The 20929-nt window shown below is 40.5% G+C and overlaps 1 protein-coding gene across 1 annotated transcript; it reads left to right on the top strand.

The window, feature by feature from the left end:
* Positions 1-852: 852 nt before the first annotated feature.
* On the top strand, positions 853-5366 carry LOC118390770 (aristaless-related homeobox protein-like). Its single transcript, XM_035781478.1, has 5 exons — positions 853-1125; positions 1434-1971; positions 2920-2965; positions 3875-4179; positions 4351-5366. Exons 1-5 carry the CDS (start codon positions 939-941, stop codon positions 4574-4576), a joined length of 1302 nt encoding a protein of 433 aa, XP_035637371.1. The 5' UTR covers positions 853-938; the 3' UTR covers positions 4577-5366.
* The last annotated feature ends 15563 nt before the right edge of the window (positions 5367-20929 follow it).

Raw genomic sequence — 20929 nt, 5'->3', positions numbered from 1 at the left:
TTTTTAAATAGCACATTGAATGGAGAGAGAGAAATTAAAGAGAGAGAGAGAGAGAGAGAGAGAGAGAGAGAGAGAGAGAGAGAGAGAGAGAGAGAGAGAGAGAGAGAGAGAGAGAGAGAGAGAGAGAGAGAGAGAAAACGAGAACCGTTCATTTCCTAACCTGCAATGGCAAAACAATTGCAGCAGGTGGCATATTCAATTCGCAGTTGATGCTACATGTAAAGGACCGCTCAATGACACACACACAGCCTAACAGCTTTTTCTCTCTCTCTCTCTCTCTCTCCCTTTCTCCCTCACACACGTACACACACTTTTGCACTGATCTCTGCATATTCAAATGTCAGTCCCCCATTTCACCTGTCCTATAACCTATAGCCTATACACTCTTATAAAATAGGGCTATTATGCTGTCCTCATAGGAGAACCATTTTCGGTTCCAGGCAGAACCCATTTGGGTTCCATGTAGAGCCCTTACTACAAAGGGATGGATCCCAAAAAGGTTCTGTCTGGAACCAAAACTGGTTTTTCATATGTTTCTCCTATGGGGACAGCCTTAGAACCCTTGTAGGTTCTAGATAGCACCTCCTCACCTTGCTCTATAACACAATTGTATCCATATGTCAAAGTGCCATCTGATCTAAACATGGAAAGGTATGGAAACAGCCCTTGAAAAAAGATAGGCTATGATCTGGCTGGTTCTTGAAATTGATCTTGACTGACAATCAATCCGGGGCTAAGATGTTTCTCTTCTCATCTGGCAACCAATAGGAAGCCAAGGATACGTGGATGCGACAGATTTGGAAACTGTGGTAAGTAAAGTAGCATTCAGATGTCAGTGTAGACAGAGGAGGAGAGAGGGGAGGCAGGGCGGTCGAAGAATAGGCGTTTACGAATTCAAGCTCTGTCCAGACTAGAGGCTCACCTGTTAGGCGCAAGACATGAGCCATCCAAATGAGAAAGATGCCTCGGGTACAATCGAAAGTAAACCTAAATCGCCCATGCTTTCATCATACTGCATCGAAAGCATTCTCGGCCGACGAAGTCCCCTCAAAGTCAGACTCACAGGAATGCAAAGTTTACCAATGCTACTGACTGGGAGTGCGGAGCATAATGCGCCTTTGGAAGGTAAGACAATATGTTGTAGGTTGACTGCTAACTTTATCTGTAACCCATATGCAATTATAGAAAACATCTCCACATGTATTCTGCATTTGCAGCTAAACACACTTGCATTTGATTTAATGAGGCGAATGACCTTTGCATTTAAAGTACATTTTCATTAGGGCTAAGGGGTTTTAAAGAAGCCCGTTATAGGACTATAAACAACATTGTCTTATAAAAAGGGCTATTATAATGTGATGAAACGTATCATATTGCATGTTGCGCTGTTTATTATTTATACATTTCTTAAAATAAACTATATTTCTTTGCAGCCTCTCAGAAAGATGCGGACATGCACTTGCCCCCCAAGTTGCAGCGTCTGTATGGCCCAGGGGGAAAGCTCATGGATTCCAGACGGGGTATTCACGAGAATGAGGAGCAAGAACAGAAGGAGCGTCCTCTAGACAAAGTCTACGAAAATCTGAAAATCACCCAGGCGCCACAAGTTAGCATCAGCCGCAGTAAATCATACAGGGAAAACGCGTCCCACAGTCAGAGCGATGAAGATAGGAACCTCGGGCGACGGACAGAGGAGCACGCGGAGCTTGGCGCCCTAAAGTTCGAGGAGGACACTGGCAAGGAGCTTATCTGCGAAGACACAGAAATATCCCCAAAGAACGGAGAGACTTTGTACATCAATGGAGATGTAAAAGACGGAGAGGACAGCGTGTGCCTCTCAGCTGGCAGTGACTCAGAGGAGGGGATGCTAAAGCGAAAACAGAGGAGATACAGGACTACGTTTACCAGTTATCAGCTTGAGGAGTTGGAGAGAGCTTTCCAGAAGACGCACTACCCGGATGTGTTCACGAGGTAGCGTTCACATTTGGCTGCGCTTAACAGTTATTTGAACACTCTGAAAATCTGTTGCATATACGCCTAGAGGCTTATGGTCATAAAAATAAACATTGTGCTCTTAAATACAAAATAATAATTGATAATCCAAATAGGAAGTCTATAGATATGATTCGAAAGTGAGCCTTTCTTAATAGTAGATTCTTGCATTGAGGTGATAAAAAAAAAAATATGACATGGACATTGTTTGGCTTAGAAATGTAAGAATATGAAACATATTTTATTATTACATTTGAGAATTATCAGAAGAGTAATATTATTAATGACATTATTATGATTAATTATGATAAGTACGCAATAATAATAATAATACATGTAATACACTAATAATATAAATCACACAACAAAACGAAATATTAAAAGATGTGTGCGCGCGCAACAATCCCTATCAAGGAATAGAATAACAGTTTAGACCAATTGTAATGTTGATCTGCACATAGTCGTTCTCATTTGAATTATGATGAATTGTTATTGTGGATTTTTATTATTGATAGCCTAATTGTGGTTGTCAAAAAAAGATTTCCCAAAAAGATTTTTACGAAACGCTTAAATTCATGATGTCAATTAAAGTTGACTGCTACAGATAAAAAATGTTGTTGGCATAATTGCATCTTTACAAAAACATATTTGTGAGATAGGATATTTATTGCTTGATTCACAAAGGAACGTTTGGAAGAAGATTCGTGGCTGTTAGTAGAGATCATGTAGGCACAATTGATATGATTTATTTTTCAAAGAAGCCTACGCACACAGCCTAATCCAACGACGATATTGATTTAATATAATGTAATTTGTATCGTTATCATTTAGGCTTGTATTATTGTCATTATTGGATTTGGAATTGTACGACGAAATCTGTGATGATAACTGAATATCATGTGCAATTGTTTTCTTCTTTCGATTTAGGGAGGAGTTAGCGATGCGGTTGGATCTCACTGAGGCTCGTGTGCAAGTGAGTGTCAATTATTGTTAGTTAATATTTTACATTATTGTGACCAGGCTATAATAACCTATTAGTGCTAGTCATTCCACTATCGTATTTAATTTCGTGCAACAACAATTACATGCAACAACATTATAGGGTAGCCTATGATAACGTTAATTATAATAACATTGTATATTGTAGACCTAATTGAACATTAGGAGTATTATTATTACTACATTTGTAATACATGTGTAATACATTTGTAATACAGTTCACTTTAGACATGCAGCGAGAGGAGAAATTATTCAAACACACCAGAAAAATGAATTTGCTTTAGGGCGTTGATGACGGTATCATGCACTTAACAGCGCAAACAGAGCCAGTATTGACGAAAGTGACCTCCTTGCATAGCGGTGGCGGGGTAATGCTATTTGATTTCCCATCTTCTTATTATAATAGCCGCGCATTGATCGGATTTCTAACACCTTAAGTGAGATAAACGCCATTGTAGGTTAGCTACCCTGCCATCCTCATTTAGAACATTGCTTACATTTTGAAACTTGAGTCTCAACCTTAGATACCAGACTACGCATTTACCCCTCCCACATGTCACTCGCTTCAGAGCTGCAGATGAGCAAATCACTCTTTGGAGAGGTGATAAAACCTTGTAAATTCCATATGTTTCATTTTATAGCCAGTGTCAAGTCTGAATGGGAGGGGAACCTGGTTGCACATTCTCTCCCTCTCTGTTCTCTCACTGTCTCCACATAAGTTGATTTACTTTCAATTTGCACATAATGTGCTTTATTGATAAGCCCAAATTGTAATATGCAAAACAATTAATAAATAGACAACTGTTCCCCAACATTTTGAAATGAACAAAACCTAACCTCAATCCTAGGCCTAATGGTCTTTCACTTCCTCCTTCTCTCTAAGGTGTGGTTCCAAAACCGGCGAGCTAAGTGGCGGAAGCGGGAGAAAGCCGGGGTTCCGACTCACCCCCCAGGACACCCCTTCTCTGGACCCCTGGGTGCAGCACACCATTTGAGCCACTACCTGGAGGGAAGTCCTTTCTCGCCCCACTCTCACCCCTCCCTGGAGTCTGCCTGGACTGCTGCAGCCACCTCGTTCCAGGGTCTGAACCAGCCCCTTGCCAGCTCTGCCTCCCCCCTGGGATTTGGCCCCTTCCTGGGAGCAGCCATGTTTAGACACCCCACCTTTATTAGCCCCTCCTTTGGAAGGTGAGCACTGCCCACAGCTCTACATTAGTAAGGCTGCATCTGATTGGATCGGTGCCATCTGGATTGTATGTCTAATGAACTATTTCTCACTTTTCTCTCGTTCCCTTCCGTCATGTTCTGTATATCCCCTCTCTCTTCCAACCTTCTCACTCTCTCTTCCTCCATCGGCAGACTCTTCTCTAGCATGGGTCCTCTGACACTCTTACGCCAGCCCATACCCGCTGTAGAGACTCCAGTCCAGCCCCCGATGGCATTGTCAGAGCCCTCCCCCTCCTCGCCTGTGGACCGCCGGGCCTCCAGCATCGCAGCACTGCGGCTCAAAGCTAAAGAGCACTCAGCTCAGCTGACACAACTCAACATCCTACCTTCCAGCATGACTGGGAAGGAGGTGTGTTGAGAGACATCAAATTCCCTCCAATTCCCCAGACATGGAGCATGAGTCATGACCAAAGGAATAGCAGCTTAGAAGTGGTATAGCACAACTTAACCTTGTCTAAACTCCTCCCCAGTTAGTTGTCCTAAAGTTCTGTTACCCCACACTCTCCACAACAGTGAAACATGCTTTCCTCATGAACTGAAGAAGAGAGATGTATTTTTTATTTTGGTAAGTGGACTCCCTGCCCTTTCACCCTCAGGAATGACCCGTTAGCAGCTTCTCACAGGGTGCTATGCAGTGTTTACCAACTCCAGTATCCACAACAGCACACATTTTTGTTGTAGCCCTGGACAAAAACACCCAATTCAATTAGTCAAGGGCTTGACGATTAGTTGACAACTAGAATCAGGTGTGATTGTCCGGGGCCACAACAAAAAAAAACATGTACTGTTGGGGATACTGGAGGACCGGAGTTGGAAAAACACTGTGCTTACAAGCCACCAAAGGGATAGATCTAGGCCCTGGAGAGGTTCAAATGGAGAGAAATGCTGTAGACTACAGACTGTGTAAGTTTAGATATCATATAATGTACATTTCATGTATTGATAACATGGTGTCTGTTGATAGATTTTCGCAGTCTTCTTAAATTAGTTGGTTATTCAAGTTTGTATTTATGATCAGTCCTGTATGAGCCAGAAGGAAGTTTTCAGGAGGAACATTGAATTTTATTTTAAAAACGATTTCCTGGTTTCAGATGAATCAGTTGAAAAAAAAACTAAGACAATAAACTGTCAACTGGAAAAACGTTTCACCTTTCGTTGCTCTTAACTGTGTTGCAGTGAAATAAAAAATAAAAAGTGAAATAATTTATGTGGACAGAATTGAGAGGTGTATTCAACAGAATGAAACAATATAATAACAAGCTTGCAACAAGACGACGTAAACAGCGGCCTCTCCAAATACTGGTGTAGCCTACAGTCTCACTGATGGACCTCAAGAGCTGGATTCAGGGACGAAGGTGTGGATTAAGGATTTATATGGTCATACAGTGGAGTTCGAAATAATTTAAACTTTGATAAAGATGAGGAAAAATGACTGTATAAAATAAATGGTTCAAATACTGAGCTATATTGTATGCTCAAAACATTTGTGAAATTATATTATTTTATACTAATACAATTGCTCAGAAAAAAAAGTATTTTGTTTAATAAGTAATACTTTTTTTCTCAAAAAGGTAGAGGTAAAATATTATTGACACCCCTATTTTCAATACCTTTTTCCTAATTGTTTTATGACTTGGAGAAGCACATTGGGAGGGATCTTAGACCATTCCTCCATACATAATCCTTCCAGATCTTTGATATAATTCGTCTGCGTTCATGGACTGCCCTCTTTAATCCAAACCCAATGGGTTTCAAGTCCGGAGACAGGTGGCCATTGCGAAATGTAGATTTTTGTGGCCAATTAACCATGTCTTTGCTGATTTTTGATTTGTGCTTAGGGTTATTATCTTGCTGAAAGATCCACTTGCGGCCAAGTGTCAGCCTCCTGGCAGAGGCAACCAGGTTTTTGGCTAAAATGTCCTGGTACTGGGTAAAGTTAATGACGCCGTTGACAAAGGCCCCAGGACCAGTGGAAGCAAAATAGCGCCATAACATCAACCACCATATTTCACAGTAGAAAGTGAGTTATTTTCTGCTTCATGCATTCTCATTGACACCAAACCCACCACTGGTGTGGCCAAAGAGCTCTATTTTCATGTCATCCAACCAAGCACCGGTTTCAATCCAAAAGCCAGTGCCATTTAGCAAACTCCTGACATTTACATTTGTTGGATGCCGAATAAAAGAGCCAGTCCACCCTCAAAACACTATCTTACAAGGGATTGTTTTATTGTGCAGTGTAGCCAATGCTATCTATAGCCATATATATATATATATATATATAGTACTGAACTGCTATGTAGCTGCTATTTATACACTTATTTTTCTATAAAAATGACACATTAAATAGCCTAACAATTCTCCTGAAGTATTCCTTGCTCTCTCCACGTCTGTCTCTTTTTCTCTTTCTTTCTCTTAAAGTGTATCCGTGTCCGTTGTCTCTCTCCTTTAAGAAAAAAAATATATATATGTAGAGGGCTGTATTAGCTAGAGTATGCGACTGCGCCGCCTTTCATTTTTGTGTGCAGGCCCTAGACCTAAGGTTGTGGGGCCGACTGTTTTCTATGTACTAAGTATTGATAACCCAGACAGTCTTTCCTGAGACATTTTGCATGATATGTCCATTGCGCTTCACACCATTTAAACTTAATATTGAAAGATGCATGTAGTCCAGAGAAATGGGACTGTTGATACTGCAACTACACAACTCAAACGCTGGTTCACGTGTTGAGGCCGGCAATTAAGGAGAACGAGAGATTCAATTAAATATGTTTCAGAACGGCTTATTTGAAGCACCACCCATTCTGACCATTTTCCCTGATGTTGCTACGGCAATCAAGCCGTTTTTAACCATCCTTGTAACTGTCGCTTCTGCGAAGATATGAACTCAAACTAATAAAGAACTACCTAAAGAAGCATTAGGCTCTAGTTCTGATACGCGCTTTTTAACACATGACTCATGCCACTCATGGCACTGGGGCCTTCGTAACCTTGACCACGCATTTGTTCACCACTATCCCCTTACTTTCAGTTCAATTATTTATTTCACAAGGCTTGAGGCACTTTCATTCGTCACATTCTTGAAGCCCAAGAAACAAACAGTTAGCTTCCTAGTACATGTGGACACTTAACATGTTTATCAAATACTTTTTGGAAAGGTTACTGTACAAATTATTTATATATATATATATATACAAATAGACATCGATGACAGACGCAATGGGCCCCAGAGCTCGTGGGCCTTGCGGGGCCAGTGGGGGTGTCCGGCAAAACAGTAAGTAGCTCTCGTCTTAATCCGCGAGTCCTCCCATTGAAGTTAACTCGATAGCAGTTAGCCTACTGCTCCTTGCAAAAAGTAATCTTCTCCCCCATTTGACCCCTTCCATGGTGCTGAACCAAATCGTCTGAAACTACCTCTTGGATTAATTAATTCATTAACTAATTGTTGTTTATTGAAAACCTTTTACTTGCTAATCTCGCCTCATTTTAATGACACAATCAAGTGGATTTTTTAGGAAATCGTTTAGATAAAAGGAGTACTTCCAGCAAGCAGCCTTATTTCAGCTTTCACCAGCCAGATTGCCTTTCTTATAGGGCCTATAGGCCTAACTCACTAAGCATTTGACATTTCTTTGCAATTTATTTGTTCTAATCTTTATTTAACTAGGCAAATCAGGCGACATCTTTTGGAAGTATTTTTTGGTCAGGTGCGGACCAGCCTTGATTTGGCCCAAAAATAGACGCCTATAATTGGTCCAGACCAAATCAGAACCAATCATAGACATCTATGTTTCACAAGTTTGGACAGCACAGTACAGTACAGTCGAACACAGCAGAGTACAGTACATTACAGTACACAGTACAGTAAAGAAACCTAGTACAGTAATAGGTCTCAGTTGTAAATGAGAACTTGTTCTCAACTGGCCTACCTGGTTCAATAAAGATGAAATAAAATTAAAATAAAATATATATATATATAATAATGCCATTTAGCAGACACTTTTATCCAAAGCGACTTACAGTCATGCGTGCATACATTATACATACCGGTGGTCCCGGGAATCAAACCCACTATCCTGGCATTGCAAGCACCAAAGCTATGCTCTACCAACTGAGCATCAGAGGTCCACATTATATTGTCCTCTACAGTAGAGTACAGGCGACATCAGTACAGTAGAGCACAGTAGAGTACAATAAAGTAAAGTATAGTGTACTGTATTGTACCCTACTTTACTATAATGTACTCTACTCTACTGAACTAAACTGTACTCTACTGGATTAACCTCTACTATACTGTATCATACATACTCTACTGTACTCTACTCTACTGAATAAAACGTGACTGTCCTGTACCATACTATACCGTACCATACTGTAATACACTCTACGGTGCTCAACTGTGATCTGCTGTACTAAACTGCCATACTGTAATGTGTTGTTGAAACGTGTGAAACATAGTCTAGAAGTCTATGACTTGTTCAGATTTGGATCTGGTCTGTACCAACCGAATTTGTACTTGTTTGGGGGCATGGTTCATTAGAACAATACCCAACCTGCTTTGCAAGTGTTGGTCTTACATTTACATTTGGGTTGTTCAGCAGACGGTCTTATCCAGAGTGACTGACAGTCAATGCATTCAACTAAGGTAGATAAAACAACAACATAACACAGTCATAGCAATATCCCAAAAATATATGTAACCATTACGGAGAATGTTATTGTTGTGGGCTGTTGGTTTATTCTGTAGGTTGATCTACTTTGAACATCATTACTGCCAGTTTTAAAGTTTTTGAAAAAGCTAACATAAGTACATGTGACAGATTGGAGCAATAATTAATAGTCTGTTGCAATCTTCAGTTGGATCTTCCTTCCTATATCATTGTGATATAATGCTTACTTCAGAAAGTATTCATAAACTTGATTTATTCCACATTTTATTCCACAAGATTAATTTTTTTTTTATCTCACCCATACACACAAAATCCCTTGGTGAAACCTACATTTTTAAAAAATGAAATACAGAAATATCTCATTTATGTAACTATTCATATCCCTGTTAGAATAACCTTTGGTAGTGATTTACAACTGTGAGTCTTTCTGGGCAAGTCTCAAAGAGCTTTGCACACCCGGATTGTACAATATTTTGTCACATTGTCATGGTAAATTATTGTCCTGCTGAAAGGTGAATTTGTCTCCCAGTGTATTTTGGAAAGCAGACTGAACCAGGTTTTCCTTTAGGATTTAGCCTGTGCTTAGTTCTATTCCGTTTCTTTTTATTTAAAAAAAACTCCATAGTCTTTGCCGATGACAAGCATACCCATAACATGATGCAGCCATCAGCATGTTTGAAAATATGAAGAGTGGTACTCAGTGATGTGTTGTGTTGGATTTTCTCTAAACATAATGCTTTCTATTCAGGACATAAAGTACATTTCTTTATCAATTGTTTTGCAGTTTTACTTTGCAAACAGGATGCATGTTTTTGAATATTTTTATTATGTACAGGCTTCCTTCTTTTCACTTTGTCATTTAGGTTAGTATTGTGTTAGTAACTACAATGTTGTTGATCCATCCTCACTTTCCTCCTATCACAGCCGTTAAACTCCATAACTGTTTTAAAGTCACCATTGGCCTAAAGGTGATATTCCGCAACGGTTTCCATCCTATCTGGTAACTGAGTATTGATACAGCATCCAACGTGTAATTAATAACTTCACCATGCTCAAAGGGATATTCAATGTCTTACCAATAGGTGCCCTTCTTTGCAAGGCATTGGAAAACCTCCCTCTTTGTGGTTGAATCTGTTTTACATTTGCTGCTTGACTGTGGGACCTTACAGATAATTGTATGTGTGGGGTACAGAGATGAGGTAGTCTTTCAAAAAACCACGTTAAACACTATTATTGCACACAAACATATTTAGGCTTGCCATAACAAAGGGTTTGTATACCTATTGATTCAATACATTTCATCTTTTCATTTAGAATTAATTTGTACAAATTTGTAAAAACATAATTCCAATTTGACATTATGGGGTATTGTGTGTAGGTCAGTGACAAAAATCTCAATTTAATCAATTTTAAATGCAGGCTGTAACACAACAAAATGTGAAATAAGTCAAGGGTGTGAATACTTTCTGAAGGCACTCAATGAGAAATGCACTCGTACATGAACAACTGAATTTACATAAGATTGCGACTGGTGTCTTCAGTGGACGTTATACCACCTGAAAAAAATGAAGTGTGCATAAACACGAGTGTACGTTTTTTTATGACAGTAGTTGTGCGCAAGCTATTGATAATAAGAGGGCGCGAGCATATTGAACGTTTCCTCGAGGCAACTTTTCGCCCTGAGGGTCCTCCAAGAACCATTTATAATAAGAAAGAGGAATTCTCCAGATGAAAATAACCTTTTTTACATTTCAAGGTTCATTATTGAACATCTAATTCTTAGAGTGTAGGCTACAATGTAATGTTTTGTCGTATTATTAAAAAAATATTATGCTAATGTCTTCAGTCATATAAAGTCTAGTAGAATTGCATGAAATGTGTTTATAAAGGGCTAAGAAAGGTATATCAGATTACGTAATTCATAAAAAGTTGTTACTCACTGGTTAATGTAATACCCACTGATTGATGTAATATCTTATTACAGTTAGCGGAAAAGTTAATTTTACCGTTCAACATTTTATCGCGTTTCCAGGCAAGTTATTTTATTTACTGGGTTTGTTACATACACAATCGAAAAGTTATTACAAATCGAAAAGTTATTACATTTATAGGTGTTATTACATTTACCGTTTTTACAAGGATGTTTGATATGCTTTTTACATTTGTAACACAAACAAATCACGATGGAAGTGGCCATTTTAGGCCCTTTTAAGTTTTAAGACCTATATATGCCCCCTGTAAGACCCAATGATTCATGAACCATACATGATACAGACAACTGCTTGGTGTCACTATACTCCTAATAGTGTGCTCTAAAATATGGAGTATAGTTACATTCTGAAATACAATTTGACACATTAATTTATTTAACATTAAAACGATTGATATTAATATCTCAAAAGCACCCTTTGTGATTTGGTTATTTTTAAAACATATTTTTTAAACAATATAGTCTACAAGTACGTCACATTTCCAGAGTGGGCTCTCTGCTACTTTTAAATGTATTATATATTTTATGAACACCACCAACACAGTTAATGGAACATTGGATTCAAAGAGAACTTCCTTTGCTCGTGATTTGCTGAATGTGCAATCATGCAGGAGGGTTGTGATTGGTTAATTACCTAGAACGTCAATTTCTATGCATAAAATTGATATTTTTTTCCAAAAGTAACATAGAAGCCACTCATCTGCATCTCGAGAAAGAATCTTTCAAAATAGATTATAAACCGATTAACGAAGCCTGTCCTCGGATAAGGACTGATAGAGTTTGAAACGCATTAAATGACTTAAATCTGGCACTCATATTGTGTGATTTGCGTTAATTCCTTTGCAGCTCCGTCTCCTGCATCAAATTAGACGACTTTATTAAGCGGTTTGTCATCTCATAGCTTTCCATTCAGAGCAACAAGGAAATCACTTTGTCTGTTAAAAGGCTGGAGATTCCATTATTTCCCTGAAGTAGGCTACTTACATATTCGACAATGTAATGAATAACGGTGAGAGAATAATAGAGCAGGACTAGGCCTACACCAATCCCCCTTCAAAGGCCTATCAGCAACATAATACATCGAATTTCACTGAGTAGGCCTAGCCTAATCCAGGCATTAAAAAAAGACGCGGAGGCAAGAAGAACATTAAGAAGAGCCAAACACCTGTCACATTGTGACGGTTGTTCGACAGTCTTTGGCGTAGCCTCAAAGAGGAACACAGGCCTTGCTAAAACACTCATCTGAATGCCAAGATGCATTTGAACACATTTGGGTAACCACACACAAGTTGTGTTATTTCCGACAATAGGACATGAAACAATGGAACGTTATAATTTGGATCAACAGGGGCTAATAAATGCAGCATGAGCATTAGCCAGCGTCAGCCACCAAGTGGAAGTTGTCACCGGGCAACTTCTGCCTCAGATGCCAGGCATTTTCTTGGCCCTACAAATTAGTCCATCAATAACATAAAAAAGTAACTCACTATCAAATGGACAATAGTGCACTATAATAGGACTGCAGTGGAAAGCCTATCCTTGGAATTCCGAGAAAATAGAGTGAGAGAGAGTGAGAGTAAGAGAGACAGAGAGGGTTTACCCACTCTGTAGATGGGCTATTGACTTTTCCCACCGTGTTGGAGAAAAGGGGACTATTTACTCCACCGCACAGCTGTAGGGGAGTGATAACCAAACTTTGATTTACTGCCATGTGGGCAACTAGAAGAGAAGAAGGAGAGAGGGAGCGAAAATAAGAGAAAGGGTGGGCATTGGGTAGGTGGCTCAGAGACAGAGGGAGATTTACAAAACATCATTATAATTCTGCTATAGACAAACATTTTCTTGAGCATTCAGGCATAATTCAAACCTTCCCATGGAAGACCATTTCATGCCTATTCTTCCGTTGATGTATTCTGAAGGTACAAATTAGATGAGATGACTAGAGGGGTAAATGAGGTAAATGACAGAGGGAGAGAGAATCTAAGGAAAGAGAAAAATACGGAAAGAGGTAAATATATTTGCAAAGAATAAGTAGAGTGTAAGTATAGAAGTGTAAGTTGACGTAATAATACGTTTAACAATCATTTTTTATTCAAAGATGATCATTGTTTATCACTTCAAACACACTATTAATGACCATCGCTGAGTAACAGGGATTGTGACAATGGCCATCACACAGCCAGGCCTTTTACCAAGAGTTGGACAAATACTGCTCAACTGGCACAGATTGAGGGTCAGGGGTGAAACTCTGAGAGATGAGCACATGATGAGTGCACCAACCAATCCCAATACAAGAGAATGCAGGAAAGAATCAAGAGGAGGATTAAAGGTAATCAACCTAAAAGAAAACATGGCATCAATTCTTCAAGATTAGATATTTTTCCTTTCTCGCTCTCCGATTTGTATTTTAACGATGTGAGGACTGGAGAGGTAGATGGATCACTTTAAAGCAGTAGGCGCTGTATGCGTCATCTTTTCCCCTCGAACACTTCCCCCTGCGAGAACCGCTCGAGCACAGCAGGGGTCATATCACAAGTCAAATGGCATGCCTTACAGCACAGGACGACGAATAGAAAGATGGAGAGAAAAGAGAATGGGACCTAAAATGAGAGGAGAAAATAGCCAAACAAAAAGATAACGGAAGATTGCAAAAGAACTTATGAAAACTACATCTAAAGGAGACAGGAAAATAGGAGGGAGAGATGAGGAGAGAGAGAGAGAGAGAGCGAGAGAGAGAGAGAGAGAGAGAGAGAGAGAGAGAGAGAGAGAGAGAGAGAGAGATGCTGTGATAATCTCTTCTACAGGCGTACAGCCAGTCAGTGAGTGTATCAGCTTCAGTGAGTGCTAACAAGGTGTAAATACAATAACAAGCATGTAATTAAGTGAGCATGATGAAGTTAATGGAGATAACACATTCCATTTGAGCTGCTTATGAATATTCTATTAGATGTTATTAGGCAGCTGGAATAGCTGTTAATTTAATCATCACTCCGAGCAGAGAAAAGTTCTTTGTGCAAGGGTAATTGCAGAGAATGAATAATTAATTTGACAATTGTACCAGTGGATTCACAATGCTGCAGGGCTCAGGGGGTGGTAGGTGGGCTGAGTGAGTACCGGGTTGACATGAAGGCTGAGAGAAAATGAGCAAAGCGGATCAAGGACCATTTTAAGTTATCAATGTGGTAAATTACACGTAAATATGCATGTAATCGCACAGACCACATTATATGACATGAGGAGTTACAGATACAGGGCATGAGAGAAAATAGAGAGCAGTAGCAAGACAGGAAATGAAAAGTTGTTCTAATAAGAATAGAATCAAAGTCTAACGAGAATCTGTCGATATTGGATATTCAGTTGTCTATGTTTTTGTGTTTCACTGAATAGCTCACACTGTGTTTCAAATTGTCGCCACATTTAACTTGGTAGCCAGCAATCAGGCAGAGAGGATTGTGGTCTACATGTAGATCAGCTGTGAACGCCGTCCCCTGAATCTCAATCATACGTACTCCTCTACTCCTTCCTCCACTGCTCTCTCTGTCCCTCTCTCTTCGCTTTTGCCCGTTCTATTCATAAATCAGAGCTTATTCCTGAGCAATTGTGTTTTAAGAGGAAAAAAGGGAACAAATGTTTCTGTGAATGATTAAGGGGAAATTGGTTTAGAAGGTTTCTATGTGATGCAGGTGAGAGAACACATTCTTCAGGGAACTATGCTTTTGTAGGTCTGTTTGCAGATGACCAGGGGCCAAATCTGGTCGGTACTAAATTACAGGGGCCTGATCAGTGAACCACAGAACTGAGTCCAATCATTGTTCTATGGTCTCATCCGTACAGCATTGGCAGAAATATTCATAGGGAAGAATTAATCAAATTTCCAACTGGGATGCCTTTCGTGTTGGACCAAATTGTGTATTCCATTTTGAGTGTAGGGGTTGAAAAAAGATGCAAATGTATTTTTCATTAATTCTAGCCAAGCAGCTTATAGTGTTTGGTACTGCATGATTACACATATTTCTGTAGTAGGTATTCCAATAGGGTCTTGCATGCTTTCAGTTATGTAGAAATGTATGAGGGAATCACTACAATGTCTTATTGAAGGGAGTTTAACATGCAAATGGATTTTATTGTCAGTAGAGGCGTGTGTTCATTTGTCTTGATGCGTGTATGTGTGTGTGTTTTCTCAAAATTATACGGGTGAACTATTGCACGCTGCTGAACAGTGGCCCCTGAATCAGGGGGAATACAAATAAAGTGATGAATAAATATATACAGCAATAGTTCATGAATGCCTAAGTGGTGTCTGAAGAACGGAGGACGAAGACATAATCATGTTAGCCTCTCCCCTCGACTCCGGCTTAGACAGATGAGCGTTCATCTATTGATTACACAACCAACCAGCCTCCCTGCCTTTCACTCCAAACTCCCAAAGTGTTCACTCACATTTAAACGAATCCATTGTAAGAGGGCCCCCTTTTTCAATCAAGTGACATCAATCACAGCAACGTGTGATGATAACGATCCCTTAGGTCCCTCAGTGCTCCAGATGAAAATACCAGGCCTGGAGCTGGACATAAGCGTTCCAAACGAGGCCTAGCCTGCCAGCTCAAACACATGCTCCATGTCCTATTATTTATGAAGGGCTATCCTTTTGCCCTCTCGTCAATTACTCTCCCTATCAATTCCCTGAGTCTGAGGACTGTTTTCAATCAACATGGGCCGTCCATGCAGTGTGACGGTGCAGAGTATTCCTCCTTCCCTCAGTCTCCTCATCCCGCTCCTAGGACAGTGATTGGTCCACTTTGCATTGTGGACGCGTCTTGATTGCATCCACTGCTAAAATGAGCGCTGTCAAAATGTCTTGACCTGAGAGGAATATATAGGCACATCATTTGTTCTACCCCCCTATTGAAAACATTTCAACTGGCTTCACTGGAGAGGAAAAAATAGACAGTCTGAGGGGTCAGGAATTGTAGGAATAGATTCTACAGGAGTGGCTGGACAAATAGCTGGGCTTCTATCAGAGCTATCCTCCAAAGTAGTTGATCATCAAAACTGCCACCCACACAAAGAGATCATGAGAAATGTATCATGAGAAATATTGTTATGGAGGAGCAGAGATGTATCCTGCGCCGTTCCCTGTGTTGTCTGTGAGAGACGGGAACAGAGCTGTGGAAACCTTTTGTTTTGTTTGTAAATCTGTCAGTAATTGCCCTAACCCAACACAACACCTGCCACTGTTGTTCCGGTCATACACACGAGCGATGGAGAAAAGCGGAGAAATTACCTCCTTCATAACAGTTTGTTTTGATAAGGCATTGTGTGCGGAGCCGATGAGCAGTGACTGTCAATTTGATTAGGCGTTATTCTTTCTGTTAATTGTCATTATTGGGCCTGCGCCACTGTGTGTCACCATAGAAGCCATGCAATCCTCGCATGAATAACACTTAGGGGGGAATTAAGAAGATATGTGCAGGGTTTTAATTGCTCTCAATACTTTCGTTTGGCTTGGCAACTGTTGACCCATGCACTGTAGCCTGTCAATTCAGCAATGCACAATGCACTATAATGAACCCTTCATCTCCAACCAAGTACACACACACACACACACACACACACACACACACACACACACACACACACACACACACACACACACACACACACACACACACACACACACACACACACACACACACACACACACACACACACACACACACACACACACACACACACACACACACACACACGCACAATATGACACCCCATGACTCCTCTTTGTTGATTTATTTTGTTGTAAGGCTAAAAGCTATTTCACCACAAAGTTGCAGATTTTTCAGCCTGAGCAACGCTGGACTAAACCATCTGTGAAATTACTTCTTTATCAGAGCAATTCAATGTTCCCCGTCCTTTGACTGCATCACCCTCTACAACCCCCTCACACACACACACACACACACACACACACACACACACACACACACACACACACACACACACACACACACACACACACACACACACACACACACACACACACACACACACACACACACACACACACACACACACACACACACACACACACACCTGCACAATGGTCACCAGGGAAAAAACACACCTTAAATCTACTGTCCAATACCTGAAATTATTCAGTCCACATTGGTGTCCAGTCTAGTAATTCAAACAGAATGCTTTGCTACACCTAAAATCAACATTTAAGCAAATGATTAGAGCTCCATCCAGCCAGGTCGTTCGGGATTGAAACTGAAATCAGACATCTATCCATGTCCTGAGGAAAATGCCTTCAAAACCAGCCACTAGGGGCAAGAGTAAGAGCTATTGCCATCAAGTAGGCTTGGGTATTGCTATGGTGTTGTGGACTCTCGATCGGAAGGTTGCATGTTTGATCCCAGTCAAGGACGCAAGTTTTTTATTTGAACCCTATCTCAAACATTACCCCTTACCTTAACCATTCAGGATGAGTGCCTAAACTTAATGTTTGAACCTATCCCAAACCTTAACCCTTACCTTAACCATTCAGGATGAGTGCCTAAACTTAATGTTTGAACCTATCCCAAACCTTAACCCCTACCTTAACCATTCAGGATGAGTGCCTAAACTTAATGTTTGAACCTATCCCAAACCTTAACCCTTACCTTAACCATTCAGAATGAGTACCTAAACTTAACCCTTAACTTCAAAATTTGACGTTTGGAGAATTGGAACGATGCAGAGCAGCAGGAGCAACTTCGACATTTGACATTTGGAGAACGTGGATGAACGTCTAATTCTGCAGTGAGACTGTGAGAGCTTGTTGCTCAAGCAGCATGATTCTGGTCCTCCAACTTCCATTGTACAGACTTCAACAGTTATGTCTGCAGCTGCCGTTGAAAAAATAAAATCCCAAACAGGTTTGATGAAGCTTAACAAGAAGAGCCAATTTGAGTTAATTTGATGGGCAAAAATGAGAATGAAAAGCAATCCACAGAGCTGGGTCGCCTCCTGAGTCAATATGTAAATCTTTACAAGGCAAACACTGTGGGAAACAAAGACATTTAACTGAAGCACCAGTTGATGTCTCCACTTTTTGCTGCGCATAATTTGTTCCCATTGAAAGCTATAATTGTCTGCAATTTGAAGTTATTCATTCTAAATTTTAGAAATTAATTTCAATTGGGAAATGTAGAAATGTCAGCTCTCGTGAAAGGGATTTGATTTCAATTATCCTTGCTCAAAAGACTGTGATTCCTAAATACACTTATGCAAAATTATGACATGAATTTGTGTTCCAGAAATTCAGTGCTTAAAGAGCGATTAGGCAGTAAATGGATGGTCTTTGAAATGGAGTGAATGTGCTGGGCTCCATTTGAAAGGCACTCAATTATCCCTGATTGCTCCCCTTTATAAAGTATCACAGAGAGATACCTGCTATTGCAGTAATTTGTGGGAGAAATAACATGCTGCAATTTGAACAGGAGAAAAAAGGAAACTATAATGGACGCCTGAATGTACATCAATACAACTGAGGAAGACAAGGGAAAAGTGAGGGGGAGATAAAAAAAAAAGGGGGAGATATAGGAGGGAGAGCAATAAAAAAATGAGGTGGAAAGTTACTGTCCACGAAATCCCAGCCCTCTTGGACAAACATGCAGCTCAACGACCCCATAACCCGACCTCAAATCAGTCTCTCTCTCTCCCTCTCTCTTGCTCGCTCTCTCTCTCTCTCTCTCTCTCTCTCTCTGTCTTTCTCCGTCTCTCTCTCTTTCGCTCTCTCTCTCTCTCGCCCTCTCTCTCTCTCGCCCTCTCTCTCTCTCTCCGTCTCTCTCTCTCTCTCTCCCCCTCTACCCCCCCCCCCTCTCTCAACTATCTAGCGCAAATCAGCATCCATTGTAGCAGCTTGAATAGAATCATTATAAAACCAGAGGTTTCTTTCAAAATCAGTAGGAACCAGTGAATCAATCCCGTCTACTTTGAGCAATTTTGGTCCATCATGATAGTGGGCAGGGCAGACAGGGGGTGGGGTTGTTTGTACTGTGATGGGGTTTAATTTACTTTCCTTCATAACAGAAGTGCATGTAATAGAGGTACCTTTACTCAGTTCCTACTCAGACTTAATTGGCAGCTGCCTTTCCCCTTGCGAAATAAGCTAAATTCACACTGGTATGACATTATCACACACCACCGCACTAATAAATCACTATTCCTAGACAGATATGTGTGCAGCAGCATGCACCTTTTGTGGTTAACCAGCGGAAGAAACGCAAATTGATCTGAGCAATATTTGTCCTATTTTTTGAATATCTGATGAGGCAAATTACTCAGCGGAGGAGAAGTCCGTGCCACTCCATGTGAAGGAAGCGAAATGAGGAATGAATCTCTCGCTCGTATCTAATGATGATCCCATCAACTCCCAGACAATCTGACAGGTTCCTCTGCCATTCATTTTGACCTGGGCCATCACCTACAGTGCATTGGATATCTGACCCCCAGCTTACAATCCCACTGCCTAAAATGGACTCACGCGTCCCTTCTTCTAGAAAACGGTTGCTCAACTCTACCTTTGTAAGTCCAGGCTGTGAGTATATTATACATTTGACATGTTTTTTGTTGTTGTTGTTGTGGAAATTCGTCATGGCGACTATGAAGGGAACACTTAAATGCAGAGATTCCATATGACAGCACTGCAGCCTACATTATTTAGTCAGTTATTATGGGGAGAAATTAGGATGTCAGAGAGGTGAGGAAAGGAAATAAATCAATTCTAGCAGCTGACAGCTCATTCCACGGATATAAAGCTCTCCCAATTGCATAATTATACCAGTCAATTTCTAATGTGATGAACACATGCACCGCCGCAATGAAGTCTAGGTCATTTAACAAAACAAGAGCAAAGCTCCATGGGCACAGCATTTAAAGCAACCAACCTACAATGTCTCTCGTTGCTCTTTTCTCTATACATCTCTCTCTCCCTTGGTAGTCTTTTGTGCAGCTGTAAACGTCCGTCTCCCACCTTGGCTCTAAGCGAAGAGGAGTTAGCCCAAAGAAAAGGCACCAAACTTGTTCTGGTTAATCAAGGGCTTTCTATTCAGCAATTTGACCTATTGTTTATCACAGATTATCACTCCCCCCTCCATCCTAGCCTTCCACCAGCCGGTTACCATGGGCGACCTGCATGGTGAGCGTAATTGCAATAATTTGTGAAGCGCCATGGCAACCTCCATTAAAGCGGGGTAAATAGCCTACTAGGTCTTTGTGCCACACTGTTATTTCTGCTAGCGATGCTGGGCCAGACTGGGGAGTGAATGTGTAAATGTATATTTGCCTTTGCCCCCTGAGAATGTAAGCCTGCTAATGAGAACAGTAGCGAGGTGTCCGAGACTCTTCATCTCTCGTCTTGATTAATGCCTCTGTTTGGACAGGACTCTCAACAAACAACACCAATTTCTTATCTGTAGCCATGTTAGCTTCCCCCCCCCCCGCATCTTTACTTTCCTCCATCTACTAAAAGACAAACTGCCCCACTGTATTTGTCCAGTCTTCTATTGCTAAGAGGAATTCTTTATTACAGGGGTGGGATTGTGGGTTTCACTCATTCCAAACAATAATGGCTTGGGAGGGGTTTGGACAGGTGAGGCCTGGGTTAGGAACCAGCTTTCTAATGTGTTTTGTCTGTTTTCCACAATGTATTTGTTCAAACTAGACTCTTATTAAGGGTGCTTTACCAAAAAGTGGCCTAAACATGAATAATTTCAACACTCAAGGCATTGTCCTGAGCGTCCATTGGCATCCCTAGAATATGTGCTCTTGTTATTGTGAACAAAGTAATAATGGATATAATAGTAGACATTGGATTATGCAGCAAGTGTATATTTTATTTAAAAAAATACTGTATTTAAAGTGCAGGAGTAGATGGACTTACAGCCACTTTAAACAATGCTACTTGATATAATGTTTACATACCCTACATTACTCATCTCATATGTATATACTGTACTCGATACCATCTACTGCATCTTGCCATTTTTATGTAATACATGTATCACTAGCC

Source organism: Oncorhynchus keta, chromosome 11, assembly GCF_023373465.1.
Source record: "Oncorhynchus keta strain PuntledgeMale-10-30-2019 chromosome 11, Oket_V2, whole genome shotgun sequence".
Lineage (NCBI taxonomy): Eukaryota > Metazoa > Chordata > Actinopteri > Salmoniformes > Salmonidae > Oncorhynchus > Oncorhynchus keta.
The sequence above is the reverse complement of the archived record's forward strand: the minus strand, read 5'-3'. Positions and strand labels throughout refer to the sequence as shown.

Bases quoted from the DNA above. Each gene is read 5' to 3' on its own strand.
- LOC118390770 (XM_035781478.1), top strand. From the start codon at position 939: ATGAGCCATCCAAATGAGAAAGATGCCTCGGGTACAATCGAAAGTAAA. The intron at 1,126-1,433 runs GTAAGACAATAT...ATTTCTTTGCAG, and splicing joins GCATAATGCGCCTTTGGAAG to CCTCTCAGAAAGATGCGGAC. The intron at 4,180-4,350 runs GTGAGCACTGCC...CTCCATCGGCAG, and splicing joins ATTAGCCCCTCCTTTGGAAG to ACTCTTCTCTAGCATGGGTC.